This window comes from Solanum tuberosum, unplaced genomic scaffold, assembly GCF_000226075.1.
Source record: "Solanum tuberosum cultivar DM 1-3 516 R44 unplaced genomic scaffold, SolTub_3.0 scf00168, whole genome shotgun sequence".
NCBI lineage: Eukaryota > Viridiplantae > Streptophyta > Magnoliopsida > Solanales > Solanaceae > Solanum > Solanum tuberosum.
The window spans coordinates 357,266-373,646 of record NW_006239096.1 but is presented as its reverse complement, the minus strand read 5'-3'; the positions used below and the strand labels follow the sequence as shown (position 1 = coordinate 373,646).

Below are 16,381 nucleotides of genomic sequence, written 5' to 3'. Positions count from 1 at the left end.
AAAAAGTGTGAAAGTAACAATCGTTTAACCATTAACAATAAGACTAGTAAATTTAGTATAGTCTTATTGGGTTATCGGTTTAACCATTAACAAAAATTATAAAACCGGAAACCGAACCAATAACCCAATAAAAATTTTTGCAAAACCGTTTGAAAACCGTTATCCCAATAACCCAATATCAATAAACCAATAGTGTTTTTTTCGGTTCGGTTTTTGCACACCCCTAAATACAACCCAAGATTTATCATCAAAGATTGGATATTTAGCTTTAAATGATTGATTATCAATTTTGGTGTATGTTTGTGGTGGATTGTACAACACAGAGATGATTAGAGTTGCTCAAAGACTATGAGATGACTATCATTTATTATTAGGGCAAGGCGAATGTGATAGTAGATATCTTAGGTTGAAAGGCAGTGAGAATGGGTAGTCTACCTTTGTTACATGTGGGAGAGCGTCATTTGGTTATGGATAACCAATCCTAAGCCAATTGCTTTGTAAGACTTGATGTTTCAGAATCTAATAGAGTTTTGGCTTACATGGAGGTGAGGTAGTCCTTATTGAAGCGAATTCGGATTTGACAGTTTGTTGATAATAATTTGTGTAAGATTCGAGATAAGGGGCGACAAGGAGAAGCCAATGAGGAAATATTTCATGGTGAGGGAGTTTTGAGGAAAAAGATCATACGTATGTTCTTTGGATAGGTGAGTTGACTAGACTGATCACGGAGGAGACCCATAGTTTGAGGTATTATTTTCATTTGATGTCTATTAAGATGTATTGTTTACCATCAAGTGAAGTATGAACACCGAAAGTCTAGAGGTGTGACTTGAAAGAGTTTATACATGAGAGGAAGTGAGAGCGGATTGCTATGAACCTTGTGGTAGGGTTTCCATGTACCTTGGGTATGTTGAATACTATATCGGTCATCGTGAATTGATTGACCAAGTCTGCATGTTTCATATCCATTCAAACTACTTATAATTTAAAGAAGTTGACCAAAAATATACATTCAGGAGATAGTTCGCTTACATAGGGTGTCCATTTCTATTATTTCAAATCGAGGTATATAATTGACATCTCATTTCTGGAGGTCTATGTAGAAGGAGTTGGAAACTCGGAAAGAATATTAGTACAACCTTTCACCCTCAAATTGATGGCTAGTTTGAATAGACTATTCGGGTCCTTGAGGACATCTTGCGGGCATGAGTGATCGACTTTGGTGATCCTTAGTATCAGATTTTGTCTTTAGCGGAGTTTGCATACAATGACAGTTATCATTCAACCATTGAGATGACACCATTCGAGATTTTGTATGATAAAAAATATTGATAATTGATTGGTTGGTTTGATGCATTTAAGGTTAGGCCGTGGGGTACAAATTTGTTGAGAGAGTCCTTTGATAAGATCAAGTTGATTCAAAATCGGTTTCTCACGGCTTAGAGTAGACAAAAGAGTTTTGCAGATCGAGAGGTTCTTGATTTGAAGTTTATGGTTGGAGAGTGGATTCTAGTAAAGGTTTCACCTATGAAGGGTGTGATGAGATTTGTAAAGAAGGGCAAGTTCAGCTTAAGGCATATTGGTCCTTTCGAGATTGTTTAGCATATTGGCGGGGTGGGTTACGAGTTGTCTATTCCACCTGATTTGTCGAGTTTTCAACTTGTGCTTCATATTTCGATGTTGAATAAGTACCATCAAGATGGTTTTCATGTGATTCAATTGGATTTAGTGTTACTTGATCAGAATCTGACTTTTAAGGAGGAACTGGTTATTATATTGGATAGACAAATTTGAAAGTTGAGGTCAAAAGAAATTTTTTCCGTAAGGATTCAATGGAAGCAATATCCAGTTGAGAAGGCTATGTTGGAGCACTAGTCGGACATATGGATCAGATATCCCATTTGTTTTTAATGTTCAATTGCTTTTATTTCTTTTACCGTTCGAGGACGAACGTTTGTTTTAGTGGTAGATGATGTAACGACCCGCTAGGTTGTTTTGAGGATAAAGATCGTACATATGTTCTTTGGATAGATGAGTTGACTAGACTAATCATGGATGAGGCCCATAGTTTGAGGTATTATATTCATCTGAGATCTATTAAAATTTATCGTTTATCATCAAGTAAAGTATTTGTCGACACTCAAGCAGGTTCGTGCAATGACTCGAAATAAAAAATATATTTTATATTCCTTTAAGCTATAATTTATTGTTACCTATATATCAAGACTCAAAGGATATTAAATACACTATGGACTCGGCCATTAACCACCAATTAAATTACTTAGTTAAAAGATTATCCATCGATTAAATAACTTTAGTTAAATGAAAGTTCAAAAGCCTATTTAATATTTACGGGAAGAGTCTTTTATGATAGAAATAGGTCTAGTGGTCAAAACAACCTAGAGGGTCGTTATATCATCTACCACTAAAACAAACAGTGGTACAAGAAATTTTTGGTTTGTAAGTATAGAGAGAGATTTTGTTATATAATTAACTTAGGTAACAAGATCTCTTTCTATACTTACAAACCAAAAAAAGTAACACCCAATGTAACCTACACATTTTCAAGAGTCAATCTTGGATTCGCCATAGCAATACTTTGAAATAACTCACTTATTTTGAAATGAAATGACTACATAAACAACTCCCTTAAACTTTGAACAGTTCTCTTATTTTAAACTATGAAAAAAATATCAATAATTAACTTATTTTGAAATGAAAATTCTACAAATTTACATTAATCAAATCAATAAATTTCAAACCACCAATACCTAAAGAAAGAGGTCGTAAAATGGAATCATGCGCCCGCGAAGTAGGGATTAAAAGTCAAATTCCTACAAAAATATTCGCAAAAATAGGTCAGTGAGGCAGCCAACCCAATAAAACCAATATATATAGCAGTGTTGCATTCGCCGTTTCAACTCCTTTCACCCCTCTTTCTCATCATCTCCTCGTTCTTCTCCTCTCCATCACTACTTTCGAGGCGAGTTGAACGAAGGTATAATCTCTCTCTTTCTCTAATGGCTACATATAGATCGTTTAGTTTTATTTTTTTTCAGATTTTCGATCTCCGTTTTGCTTATGTATGTGTTCATTTTACTGTTTTTTTTTTTTGCTGTTTTCTGATTAGATCTGTAAAATATAGTGATTGTTCTGTTTTGTAACCTTAGTGCGGTTCATTTCTGAGTAGTTTTGAAGGTGTTATGGAGATCTGTTTTTTTTTGTTGCTAGAAATGTGATTTAGTTTAATGGATCTGCTCTTATTTATGATTTTCAATGCTTTTTTTAGTTGTGGATGAATATTTTGACTGTTGAGTCCGCAGATCTGGTCAATGAGTTATAGTATTGCTATGTTCATTCATTTTGCTGCTCCATAGACAACGTATAGTGATTTTTAGTAGATTTTTACTGAATGTTTTGTAGAATTGCTGGTTGTAGTACTTTATATTGTCCATCCTCAGTTTATGTGATTGCGGTTGACTAGGGTTGACTAGTCACCGAGTTTAAGAAAGAATAATTTTTTAAATGTGTGATCTAAAACAAGCTATGTATATGTTTTTGTGGCTATAAATAATCTAATTGGTAGTATGAGTATTAAATTGCTTTTTATTATAAGAAATGTGGCAGACTATGAAGGAAGTACTATCGACTTAAACTTGGGTCAGAGGAAGACTAATTTTATTGTTTAAATTTATTAATGAATTACGAGTTGATTCATGTTCGAATTTAGCATTGAGGTTGAATCAGGGGAATCTTACTATCTATATATATTAGGTTTGTCTTGTGTTATATAATTATAGGACTCAATTAGTGCAAGCATGCTATGCATACTGTTGGTACTTTGTGCACAAGATATTAAACATTATTCTGAAATTGATATGGTGGTCTGTTTGTAAATCTATATCAGCTAATGAAATTGGAATTGATGCAATTCAAGATTTGTAAATCTAATTGTTGTTTATTATTTGAATTCGTGCTAATTGTGAAATATATTCTTTTTGTGTGAAGTTGTTTGGTTGAGCTTTTAATGCACATTTTCCAGCATAAAATATTTTGAGATTTGACTTGAACAAGATTTATCATTAGACTTTAAACATTAAATTTTGAGTTAAAGTTTTGCCTACTTTAATTGCTAAGTAGAGATCATTAAAGTGGTAGCTGTAGACATTTCTAAGGCAGCAAAGGAATTGCCATTTCAAATGGTGGGTAAATGTGAGAATACTATGTTCAGTAATGTTTTTAAGTTTGTGTTGGGGTATGTATATATTGTGATTAGATAGATGGTCTTAATTGTTTAGCGTGCTGATCAGCAGATGAATGATGAGAACTCCTAGTGCTTATGGCAGCAGTTTTTTTGTACTTTGCTGGATTTATGGACTTATTTTGTCAATGTTGAGCTTAAGCATAGAGATCTGATTCATGTTCAATCTGTGCAGGACTTTTTTAAACGTTGCCATGGCAGATATGAACCAGCATCCAACTGTTTTCCAGAAGGCAGCTAACCAGCTGCACTTGCGCTCTAGTCTATCCCAAGATGTCCATGCTCGCTATGGGGGCGTTCAGCCTGCTATTTACCAGAGGCATTTTGCTTATGGCAACTACTCCAATGCTGGACTGCAGAGAGGCCAAGCCACTCAGGATCTATCATTGATCACCTCAAATGCCTCACCTGTGTTTGTGCAGGCTCCTCAAGAGAAAGGACTTGCAGCTTTTGCCACTGACTTTCTCATGGGTGGAGTTTCTGCTGCTGTATCAAAGACCGCTGCTGCCCCTATTGAGCGTGTGAAACTATTGATCCAAAATCAAGATGAGATGCTCAAGGCTGGTAGGCTCTCAGAACCATACAAGGGAATTGGCGAATGTTTTGGGAGGACAATTAAGGAAGAAGGTTTTGGGTCTTTATGGAGAGGAAACACTGCTAATGTTATCCGTTATTTCCCCACTCAGGTTTACCATTTGTATTCATTTTGAGGGCTGTAATTTATGCATCAAAGATACATGCACATTTATTGCTCTGTTGTTTGCTTAAGTCGAGCATTGACTGATTGATGCTCTGTTCCACAGGCCCTGAACTTTGCATTCAAGGACTACTTCAAGAGACTCTTCAACTTCAAGAAGGACCGTGATGGCTACTGGAAGTGGTTTGCTGGCAACCTTGCCTCAGGTGGTGCTGCTGGTGCTTCTTCTTTGTTCTTTGTCTACTCCTTGGACTATGCTCGTACCCGTCTTGCTAATGATGCCAAGGCTTCAAAGAAGGGAGGTGAGAGGCAGTTCAATGGTTTGGTTGATGTCTACAGGAAGACACTTAAATCTGATGGAATTGCTGGTCTATACCGTGGATTCAACATTTCATGTGTTGGTATCATTGTTTACCGGGGTTTGTACTTTGGAATGTACGACTCCTTGAAGCCTGTCCTCTTGACAGGAAACCTGCAGGTTAGTGTTTGTATATGTTGGCTTTGCTCTGCTTGTTCACGTCTTTATACTATTCTGAATATTGTCGTTTGCTGTGTCAAACCAAAATATTGTTGGTCTTGCCATTTTGTTGGCTGTATATATGCATGAATGTTTTCATGTTGGAGAAGACAATGTTTAGGACTTATTGTGGGAGAGTGATAAGAATTCAGCATTTTTCGTAAAAGATTGTCAATTTCAGCTGATATTTTCGTCTTCCTTGAGTTGTTTGCTAGAAAGTGGATAATTGTAATTGATTGAGTTTCTTTTGTGAGGTTAATATGGATAAATAAATGTTTTAGTATAAAAAACTATAGTGTCTGACCCTTATTATGGTGCTGTATACAGGATAGTTTCTTTGCTAGCTTTGGACTTGGTTGGCTCATCACCAATGGTGCTGGTCTTGCTTCTTACCCAATTGATACAGTAAGAAGAAGAATGATGATGACATCTGGTGAGGCGGTTAAGTACAAGAGCTCGCTCGATGCATTCTCCCAGATTGTCAAGAATGAGGGTCCCAAATCTCTGTTCAAGGGTGCTGGTGCTAACATCCTCCGAGCTGTTGCCGGTGCTGGTGTGTTGGCCGGATATGACAAGCTTCAGGTTCTGGTTTTGGGAAAGAAATACGGATCTGGCGGTGCCTAAGTCAGCCTCGTAACATCCTTTTAGAATTTAGATGGTGATGAAAATCTTTTTGGTGTTACATTTGAGTATTCAGTTGGGGAGACAATTAATTATCATTTTTCCTTGTGCCTTTTTGTAATAATTCAAAATCTTAAAGAGTGGGTTAAAGCTTAAAAACCCCACACTCGTTTCCCTTGTTGAAGGGTTATTACTGTTTTGTTTGGGCGGACCTTATTTCAATTGCAGAGCTTACAGATTCTGAATGAATCTTTTCATAAAATCAAATGCGGATCAGTTTGGGACTAATGTTAATTTAAGTGTGGTACACAATATTTTGCCCTAACCATCTTGTTTTCATAATTCTCTTGTTGGTGTACAATTTTATTTGCTTGCCCCTCTGTCTATACATAATTATGCTACGCAGGATGACTCTTGAGAGTACAAAATCAGAACCTGCAGCCATCAATTGTATCTCTGTTTTGATACTCTCTTTTTACTTTTAATTGTTATGGTTTATTATTTTCGAGTTTTCAAACTACATAAACTTTGACTAACATTTTATGATGTATTTTTTGTTATTTTGATAGGCAAAAAATTGCAATTTATAGTACTTTTCATATGCCTTTGAATATTTAAATTTTTTGTTTAAAATATCAAATTAATGTAATCTATAATATAATTTTGAAAATTAGTCAAATTGACTTTTAAAATCACAATATGACAATTTAAAGTGGACGGAGAGAGTATAAATTAAGTTATAAATGTTTGTGTGATTATAGATTATGTATTTTAAAGTTAAATTGTTACTCCCTCCAACCCATATTAGATGAAAAAATATACTATATGAATTGCTTATTGGGAATTGTTCACATTCCAAAGAGCCCATCAATTGTGGGATAAAATAGAAATTTTTTAATTAATTATATCCTGATTTAGTAAGTGATAAGTAATATGGAATAACTATTTTATGGGACGGAGGGAGTACTAAATAAAGACCCCATCAATTGTGGGATAAAATAAAAAAATATTAATTAATTCTATCATGATTTAGTAAGTGATCAAGTAATATGAAATAACTATTTTATGGGATGGAGGGAGTACTAAATAAAGAGATGTGTCATTCCTTTTGATGTTAATTAAAAAAAAAACAAGTCATAAATTGGGTCAGAGTACAATTAGTGATTGAACAAGCAGTGGCTCAGCTCTTTGGTACACAACCCATATACGATTTTTTTCTAAGAAAATTATTTAGAAACAACATAATATGCTCAAAACATTGTGTAATTCTCAGTTTCTAAATAAGAATCCATAAAACACAAAAAATCTGAATTTTGTTCACTACAGTTAAGTTGCATTTTCTAATGAAAAGTCACTCTTGGTTTTGGGTGATTGATTACAACAAACAAAGTATTTTTGATTGAACTAGTGAAGATGTCATGATTTTTTTTCCTTATAAATATAAAAAATAAATATAAAGAAAATTATTATAGATAAATAAAGGAAATGTGTATAAATTAGTGCCTACATATGGTTTAAAACATTTATTTCTGTCAAAAGGATTTACAATCTAAATGCACAAAATATAAAACTAAAATGCTAATAAGTAATAACCATAAAATGGAAGAGCCTATATGAAAGGAGAGCTTAAAAATAAATAATTACGTGAAGAAGAAATTACAACTTCATCTCCTCCTGCAGTGGTGATAGCATACTGCAAATGGAAGAGACAATACTAGAATGACCCTTGCGTGACTTCACTGATTAAAAGAGGGTATTGAACTGAACATCGAGCATGGTAACAGGGCAGATAAGCATGGAGTAGGAACAATAATGTAACAAATTAAGCTTTGTATTGATCATCAAAGCAACTTACAAACAGGTTGTTCATGTAATCAAACAACTAACAGAAAATACAAAATAGTTAATCAAAAGAAAATGACATAACTCATTATTTTCCTCTTCTATATATAGGCATCTTTCGTAATTTGACAGTTCCCCATTCGTAACAGCATTAATCACTTTGGTTCACTGAGCACAAAGACATGTCGCAACACCTCAGGGAAGAGACAAACACCATATCACCAAAAGATAACATCACTTTCGGAAAGTCCTTCACGAGTTAGCTTCTGGGGTAACCAGTAATCTCATAGTAGTCCTTCCCAACAATCTAAGTGAATGCATCCCATCCCTCAAATCTGAATCAGTAGTTATCAAAATCCAATCGTCATCTTCATCTTGATACTTTATTGAAAACCTTTCAAGTGATATCGTAAGCCTCTTTTCCACTTCCCCCTCCAATTCTACCCTCGTTGATGAAAAGGGGAGTTGAAACTTTATGATATCACCTCTATATGTAACCTTTAAAGTTTTCACTTTATCACAAGGTTTTCCTGTTGCAGGAGATATTTTGTGACCCAAATAATCTGTGCCTTTTTCTTGGGAAAGAGCAGGACATTGTTTATCGACCACATATGGTTCAGCACCTTGAAAAGATACGCCTTGGCTAACATGGACATTAACCTTTCTAGTCTTGTGATTTGGCCATCTAGCGATTTCATTTTCTCTACATATTCGTTTCAGTGTTGCTCGACTAACTGCAATAAATGAAGTCCACAAAAGGGATTTCAGTGAACCTATGCATAAATCATTTCAGATGCGCTAAAGTTAGTGAACTTACCATGTAGATCTTTGGCAGCATCTTCAAGAGTCATGCCATAATGCTGCTCCAGAATCTTGCGAGTAATCCCATGATCTTTTTCTATCCTTTGGATTGCTTTGTTCTTATGTGAATGGATCTTCTCGTTGCATTTCCCGCAGAATTGATTTCTAAGTTTGGTTGCTCAAAGTGTGAATCAAGTTGCAATATTTCACTTGTATCCTCAATGTGGTCATCATGTGCTCCATCCAAGTTAACTTTTCCTCTGTTTGTCACAGCTTCCTCTATTGGATGAGGAAGTAACAGATCAATTTCCACTGTCCTTTCACAGTTGAGTGAGTCACGCATGTATGATGAACAAGAACCAGTAGTGCAGCAGCAACATTATCCTCCCCGTTCTGTAAATTTGACTGTTGACAGAAAGAATCAATTTCCGTTATTTCTCCTCCATCCTGAACTGATTGAACACTCGACAGACGTTGGCCAATTTCTGTTGTTTCTCCACCATCTTGAAGTGATTGAACACTCGGCAAAGTTTGGCCAATTTCAAAGGAGTCAAGTTCATCACTGGGGGAAATTTTAACAACTTCAACAAGCATCCTCTGTCCTAGTTCATTTCCAGAACCACCTATGAAACCTGGAAGTTGTTCTTTCATTGTGGATAAAAGCATGTTTAAGAAAATATTTGTATCTTTAACAACCATTTCATTGGGTGGCAGAAAGTACTCAACTACGAAAACAATATTGTTGGCGCATTTACTTTGCAAACAAATTGCAAAACTCTGAGTGAATCCAACTTTTCGTGCAATAGGCACCAAAGGGTACTCATTAATGCTTAATAGAGTAACATCTTTGCAAAAGCATGAACCTTGGGATGCAAATGCCCTCCCAACCAATGCCTTGCCACTCTCAATAAAACAGACCTCAGAAGAATATTCAAACGCATGATACATTGGTTCCGGACGTTCATATATGGAGGCAGCAGCACAATACAAGACTTTCGAAGAGGCAGATCGGGAAAAAGGAATCCAAATTTGTGCAAAGGGTGAACTATGTCTTTCAAGGATCTGCCCTCTATATTGTCAAGTCTTTCATCTTCCAGCGGCTGTAAAAAAGATAAGATAAGCTATGAAATTAGTGGGACTGATCTCTTTTTTTTTTACTTTCATTTATTTTGTTTAGTTTCGCCAAAATAAAAAAGGCAGCAACACCTTACCGTTGAAGGTCCAAAAAGTATGTCCAATGAGTTAGGAATATACAACCCAACTGATTCGAAATTCAGGCCCTATGAATGGAAAATTAAACAAGGATTATGGAATTGTTCAAACGGAATATAAACAAAAGTGTCGTTGAGCAAATACCATAATAAGGTTGGGAAGACAGCGAGATGGTTGTGTAGATACAATCTCAAATACACCAAGGCACTGCTGATCATGGCGGTTGGAGACTGGAAATGCATAATAAGAATGAATTCCCAAGGGAATTGCAGTTTGAAGCAGTGGAAACTCTGCAGCGGAGTAGCTTGGGACGTTGGGGTTATATTCTGGCAAGCGTCTTGAGAAAACTCGTCCAGGGGGGCCAAATGGAATTTTCTTGTAGCTGTAGTTGTCCATGGGAATCAAAGTATCTAGACAGAGCTTCCTGTATGAAGACAGACTCTTATCAAGTTTCTGATAGAAAGCAAATGGTTGATCCGCAGTGGACAGGAAAGTAGATACATTGACCTTGATGGGTGCCCAGAATTGAAACAGAGAAATATTTGGAGTCAACATTATTTTCTGCATAACAGATTGGATCCTCCATTTCTCAGTTGGAAACATGGAAACAACAGAATAAGTTGTATCACAAAGATAAGATTAGTGCTAAACTGAAATTGGAAAATAAGTTTGATATTCACAACTTACTCACAAAAAAAAGACTTAATGGATCGCAGGTAGTCCAACTCGTCGTTGTGTTTTATGCTCCAAAATGCCCAGCCATTGGACTTCAGTTGACGCATGTCCAGTTTACAAGGCATTAGGTCACATACATCTGAAGGTTGCTGAACAAGATGCTCCATACTATACAATACAATTTCACTACCTTTGCCCCGTCGCTCTGCTGCTTATATAATTTATTGCCCAATCTTTAGAGGTAGGTTATGCAATATGTATAAAAAAAAATAGAAATTCTCCTCATCTATGCTGTATTTCCTTTTTTATTTTATTATTACTGGGTTTATTTAATTTAGTTATAAACTACATTGGTTATTGTTAGGGGTGTACAAAACCGAACCGAAAATTGAACCAAATCGCAAACCAAGTCAAACCAGAAAAAAAACCCGACTAGTGGTTGGTTTGACTTGGTTTTGGTGTTGAAAAAAAAATCCGACTATATTTGGGTTGGTTTGGTTTTAACTAAAAAAAACCAACCCGAGACCAAACCAACCCGACATCATATATATAATTTTAAATTTTTTTATTTTATACATAAAAATGTTTACTTTGATATAATTTTTAAATATTTCTTATACTTTTTCATAGTTTTTATCTTTTAATATATTATTTCAAGTTTGAAACTTAGAATTTTGAATGGTTCCATAAAAATTATAGTCCATAGATGTTGGTAATTATAGTAAAACTTAAATCAAAATCAAATTAATACTAATGCAAAAAGAAAATCAATTTAACACTAAGAATGACAATAATATTGAATATTTGTTCTTTGGTTTTACATTGGTTTAGACAATTAAAGTACATAATCTAATTTTAATTTCCTTTAATATTTAGTCATGTAACTAATACTTATTAAACTTATTTTAGCATGATTTAGTACTTTTAAATTATGATCATTTCATTATGACTTGTTAATTTGCAATATTTATTTTACGCGATTTCATTATTATTATGATTTTTGGATATTTTAGTGTCATTAATCATATCATTGTTTGTGTTGTATTCTTAAGAAACACCTTAGATAGTTGTATTTTGGTAGGACTGAAGAAATATTTGAAGTACAAGTAAATTATATGTTTGTATGAATACTGTAGAGGAAAAACCCGAGTTTTATTGGTTTGGTTTGGTTTATAGATTTAAAAATCCGACACTAATGGTTTGGTTTGATATTTGAAAAACCCGAACCAACCCGACCATGTACACCCCTAGTTATTGTGTTGTTCTCTTATATATTTTACTCCCAAAACTCGTTCAAGGTCAGGCTAGGGCAAGGAGGGGTGATTTCTTCAGTTTTTCATTAATTTTCTCCTTCAATGTAAGTTCTTCCATCAATGTAACGCTCGTTTGATTCTTTTAGGAATTTATATTTCGCAGGTAAATTACTTGGAAATTTACTTGCAAAATATATACCAAATTCTTTTTGTAAAAATTAACAAAAAAGAATTTTTCTAGGCAATATTAATTAATATCTCCTAATTAATTATTTTGTTCTTGAACTAACTCCATCCACATAGGACACCCCCATACACATAGACACCTACTTAATTGCACTAACTTGATCCTATCTCACTACCAAATGCCCAAAATTGCACTAACTTAATACTATCTCACTCCTAATTGCCCAAACTATATGTAATTACTCTTTTCTACCAATGCTCTAACTAATAGCATTATAAATGCTAAAGATCACGTGTCTTCCACCGATGTGGTAAAAGGTACCACTAGCATTACACTAAATTTTGGTGTTTTTCTTTCATTTGATTAATTTTTAAAGCTAAATGTAATTAAATTAATTGATTATTAAAAATACAATTTAGATATTCATCACATAAAAAGTACTATAAAGTCCTCTCATATTAATATACGAACGAAATATATCTTAAAATGTTGAGTAAAGTTCATGTGATTTAACTCTTCAAAAATAAAGCATGATAACTAATTATATATTAAAATAAATCACTATCACCCAACATATCATAAAAAATTTATGCTTACACTTTCTATGAGATAAAATACACTATTAAATAGTACGGCGGGGGGGGGGGGTAAAATTCCTTTCAAAAGTTTGGTATCGTAACAACAATTTCGGCCAAAGTTGAAGTATTTTTTAGACCCTTTTCCCTAATTATAATAAAACTTAAATCAAAATCAAATTAATACTAATGCAAAAAGAAAATCAATTCAACACTAAGAATTGTTGTAAAACTAAAGTAAAACAAGACAAGAAATATAAAAGATGATAGCAATAGAAATAGGGAGACAAGAGATGAGGGTTTTTCTTATTCAAGTGTTCACCAAATCTTCAAGTCTCTACAATATGAACCCTTATGCCTCTATTTATAGTGTGACATAGAGGCATGCAAAAGGTTAGTCATAAACATGACATTAACATGAATATAAGTGGGAGGTTATGGAAGTGAAAGGTTACAAGAATAATGGTTATTAAGGTGGAGGTTATGGGGGTTATGGTTATCTTCATAATGGAGGAAAGTAATGGAGTAACTTCTTGATGTAGTGGACATCCACAATATATTATTTTATAACACTCCCCCTTGGATGTCCATAGATAATATGCCTCGTTAAAACCTTACTAGGAAAAAATCCCGTGGGAAAAAAATCCTAGTGAAGGAAAAAGAGTACACATGTCTTTTAATACGCTTTGAATGTTGTCACGTTAAAAACCTTACCAGGAAAACCCAATTGGGATAAAACCATGGTTAAGGAAAGAGTACAATGCGTATTTTTCTCCCCCTGATAAAAATTTTACTTGATATCTCGGAGACGATGCATTCCAATCTTATATCACAACTTCTGAAATATTGATGTTGGCAATCCTTAGTGAATAAGTTTACAAGATTATCACTTGAATGGGTCTTTGAACGTCTATCTCACCATTTTGTTGAAGATCATGTGTGAAAAATACTTTTGGTGAAATATGCTTTGTCCGACCTCCTTTGATTGTATCCTCCCTTCAATTGAGCTATATATTATTTCCGTATATGGTGGTTAGAATATCCTTTGCCAAAGGAAAATCACATATTTTTTGAATATGATAGATCATGATTCCAACCATACACACTCCCGACTTACTTCATAGATCAATATTATTTCTGTATGATTTGAATAAGTGGTTCCCAATGTTTGTTTCTTTGAATGCCAAGATATTGTTGTGCCTCCATATGTAAACAAATAGCTCATTTGTGATCGAGCTTTATGCAGATCAAATAAATATTTTGCATCTACATAATCAAATCATTTCTAACTCAGAGATTGATCATTTCAATTTTATATGTTGCTCATCTTTTCTTCTCAAAGAAAATCACACATCTTCTATGTGTTGAGTCACTTTCTTTGTTAGTTTGTTCGCATAACTTGAATGATAATATGACAATCCCCTCACATAACTTTATATATAACTATCAAATAATCTTCTAGCATTTGCATAACAAACAATCTGTAAGTGCATCAATTGCACTAATACATGGCATTTTAAATCATTTTCATGAGGTTGAAAAGATTCTTTCTCTATGTTAAGCAATCTCAGAACCATTGGTTACTCAATGGAATTGTTTTAAGACCTTTTAAATCCTTCAAGAATTTTCATCTAACCTTCATCGTCTAGTTAGACATGATAATCAGTCATTATACATATTCAAGTATTTCATCTATTGCCAGACTGAAATAAGTCACATTGCATCCATCACTGGAGAACATATCTCCATTTAATAATGTCAGGACTTCTGCGAAAACCCTTTATGCCCCGAGGCACAAACAATACTTTATATCTTACGGTTATACTTTCGTACAATGATTCATTTGTACCCCCACTGACATATATTTTGATCTATAAACTATAAGTTCAAAAACATCACTTTTCTAAGTGAAACAAAATATAATTGAATAGTGCATTTTATTTGGCCAATCATTTATCTGTCCACATTATATGACAGATTCGAATATAAGATCCTTGTAACCACTTATAGCATTGAGTGCTACTTCATATCAAAGATATCGTCGACGGTCATTTGACTCGATTCCAATACGACATAACTTATCGAGATCTCTTCATTTTTCATCATTTTCAGGTACCTGAACCTTTGCCAAGGTTTTATGAAAGTGTTATGTCATAGTGTTCTTTCAAAGCACTTACCTCATTATCATGACCATGTTAAAAATTTGCTCCTCTTCTTCCTCAAGGAGTTTTACGTTTGGAATCGCTTGGTCTATCACGCTTCTGGCGTACCATAGACTTTGTCCTTCAAGGACTATTTATTGGAGCATTTGCAGCTTAATTAAAATATTGGGTTAGCAAATACATCTGACAAATTATTTGCAACATTTTGCAAATGAATTATCTCTTGAACTTCAAGTTCACATTTTTTTTAACGAGGATCTAGATAATTCACCCCACACATAATTTCAGCTGCTAAACATATCTTTCGGCATATAATTTATGCTAAACCAACCAACATTATCAACATAATTTTATAGTTTGGAATTGTGCTCTTAATTTAACAACTCGAGCAAACAACCTTACAAAAACCAATTTGTAAGTTAATACAAATGCACATGTAACCATACCATAGATGCATCTATTAAATCATAAAGTAAGCGGTCCACATGGCAGGTGAACCGGCCCATATTCACTTTTTTATATGTTCCAAATAATTTCAGGGGATACAATCACAACTTTTGCTGGTACAATGATCATTTTATCATGAGAACAAACAACACATGAGAATTCTTGAAGAATCTTTTATTTCTTCAACATATAACCCCATGAATTCTCAATTCTTTTGCATCACATTTGAACCGAAATGGTCAACTGGTTATGCCAACTAATATTTATTCTAGTAAACTTCTAGTTTATTTTTTCATGTGATTCCATCATCATGCTTATATTTGTATACAACAAACAAGCGAAAGGCGGGTAACCTTTTATGTAAATATTCATAACCCGCTTTGATTGTAGTAATATGAAGATATTTAATCTTTCAATAATTTACGGTCTCAATATAATAATTTTTTTCAGTTCCTCCGAAACTTAAAAAGTTTCTTTTGATACTTACTACAACCTCAATATTATGAACTATTTTCATTTCTGGATAGTAACAAATTAGTTCTTCCGAAACTCTTAATTAAGTTTGTGTACTGCCACAAGTTTCACAACACCATTCTTATGGTGACCATCTCCTTCAACGAGAAAATTATAATTATTGTCATGGTTAAAATTATTACATGCAAGATTTATTTCTTGACAACCAATGACAAATTTGTGTTGTCACACAACAACATTTATTTTGGTCATGATGAAAAGAATTATTTATTTCTTTTGTCCTCTAATAGTTCATAATAAAACATACCACAATATTTGTGTAGTACTCAAATTATATGACCAAAATGATCATTTATGTCAAAAAAAAAATTCAATATCTCAAACCTCCAGTAGAGGTGAGATGTGACATTTATCCAACCATACATGAACATGTCCTTATCCATACGAACACAAGTCACATTCTCTTCAAGAAATGAACCATAACCATTTGTGCATGCTCCATAAGTTTTTATCAGAAACTCATTGTCATGCTTTGGCATTATCAAATTTATGTGACTCACCTCAACATCACTTTAAGAGATCAAATGTACTACCACTTTGCATTCCTTTATTTTGATGGAGGATTTACAAAACTTTTCAAATTGACTTGCATCAACA

The 16,381-nt window shown here is 33.9% G+C and overlaps 2 protein-coding genes across 3 annotated transcripts; one reads left to right on the top strand and one right to left on the bottom strand.

Moving 5' to 3' along the window:
* The first annotated feature begins 2,950 nt into the window (after window positions 1–2,950).
* Window positions 2,951–6,177, top strand: LOC102583225 (ADP,ATP carrier protein, mitochondrial-like). Its single transcript, NM_001288356.1, is given in 4 exon segments — window positions 2,951–2,998; window positions 4,437–4,947; window positions 5,065–5,436; window positions 5,803–6,177. Coding segments are annotated over 3 exon segments (1,161 nt in total). The 5' UTR covers window positions 2,951–2,998; window positions 4,437–4,455; the 3' UTR covers window positions 6,100–6,177.
* A 1,732-nt stretch (window positions 6,178–7,909) lies between these two features.
* On the bottom strand, window positions 7,910–10,833 carry LOC102582322 (protein NLP6-like). Of its 2 annotated transcripts, none has more exons than XM_015311714.1 (3): window positions 10,096–10,578; window positions 8,756–10,019; window positions 7,910–8,672 (listed from the first exon to the last, which is right to left on the bottom strand). In XM_015311714.1, the coding sequence occupies exons 2-3, from the start codon at window positions 8,787–8,789 to the stop codon at window positions 8,191–8,193; spliced, it is 516 nt and encodes a 171-aa protein (XP_015167200.1). In that variant the 5' UTR covers window positions 8,790–10,019; window positions 10,096–10,578; the 3' UTR covers window positions 7,910–8,190. The 2 variants fall into 2 exon arrangements, with proteins under 2 accessions (XP_015167200.1, XP_006354248.2); XM_006354186.2 differs by lacking the exon at window positions 7,910–8,672 and having other exon boundaries at window positions 8,787–9,839; window positions 9,951–10,019; window positions 10,096–10,833.
* Between the last annotated feature and the right edge of the window lie 5,548 nt (window positions 10,834–16,381).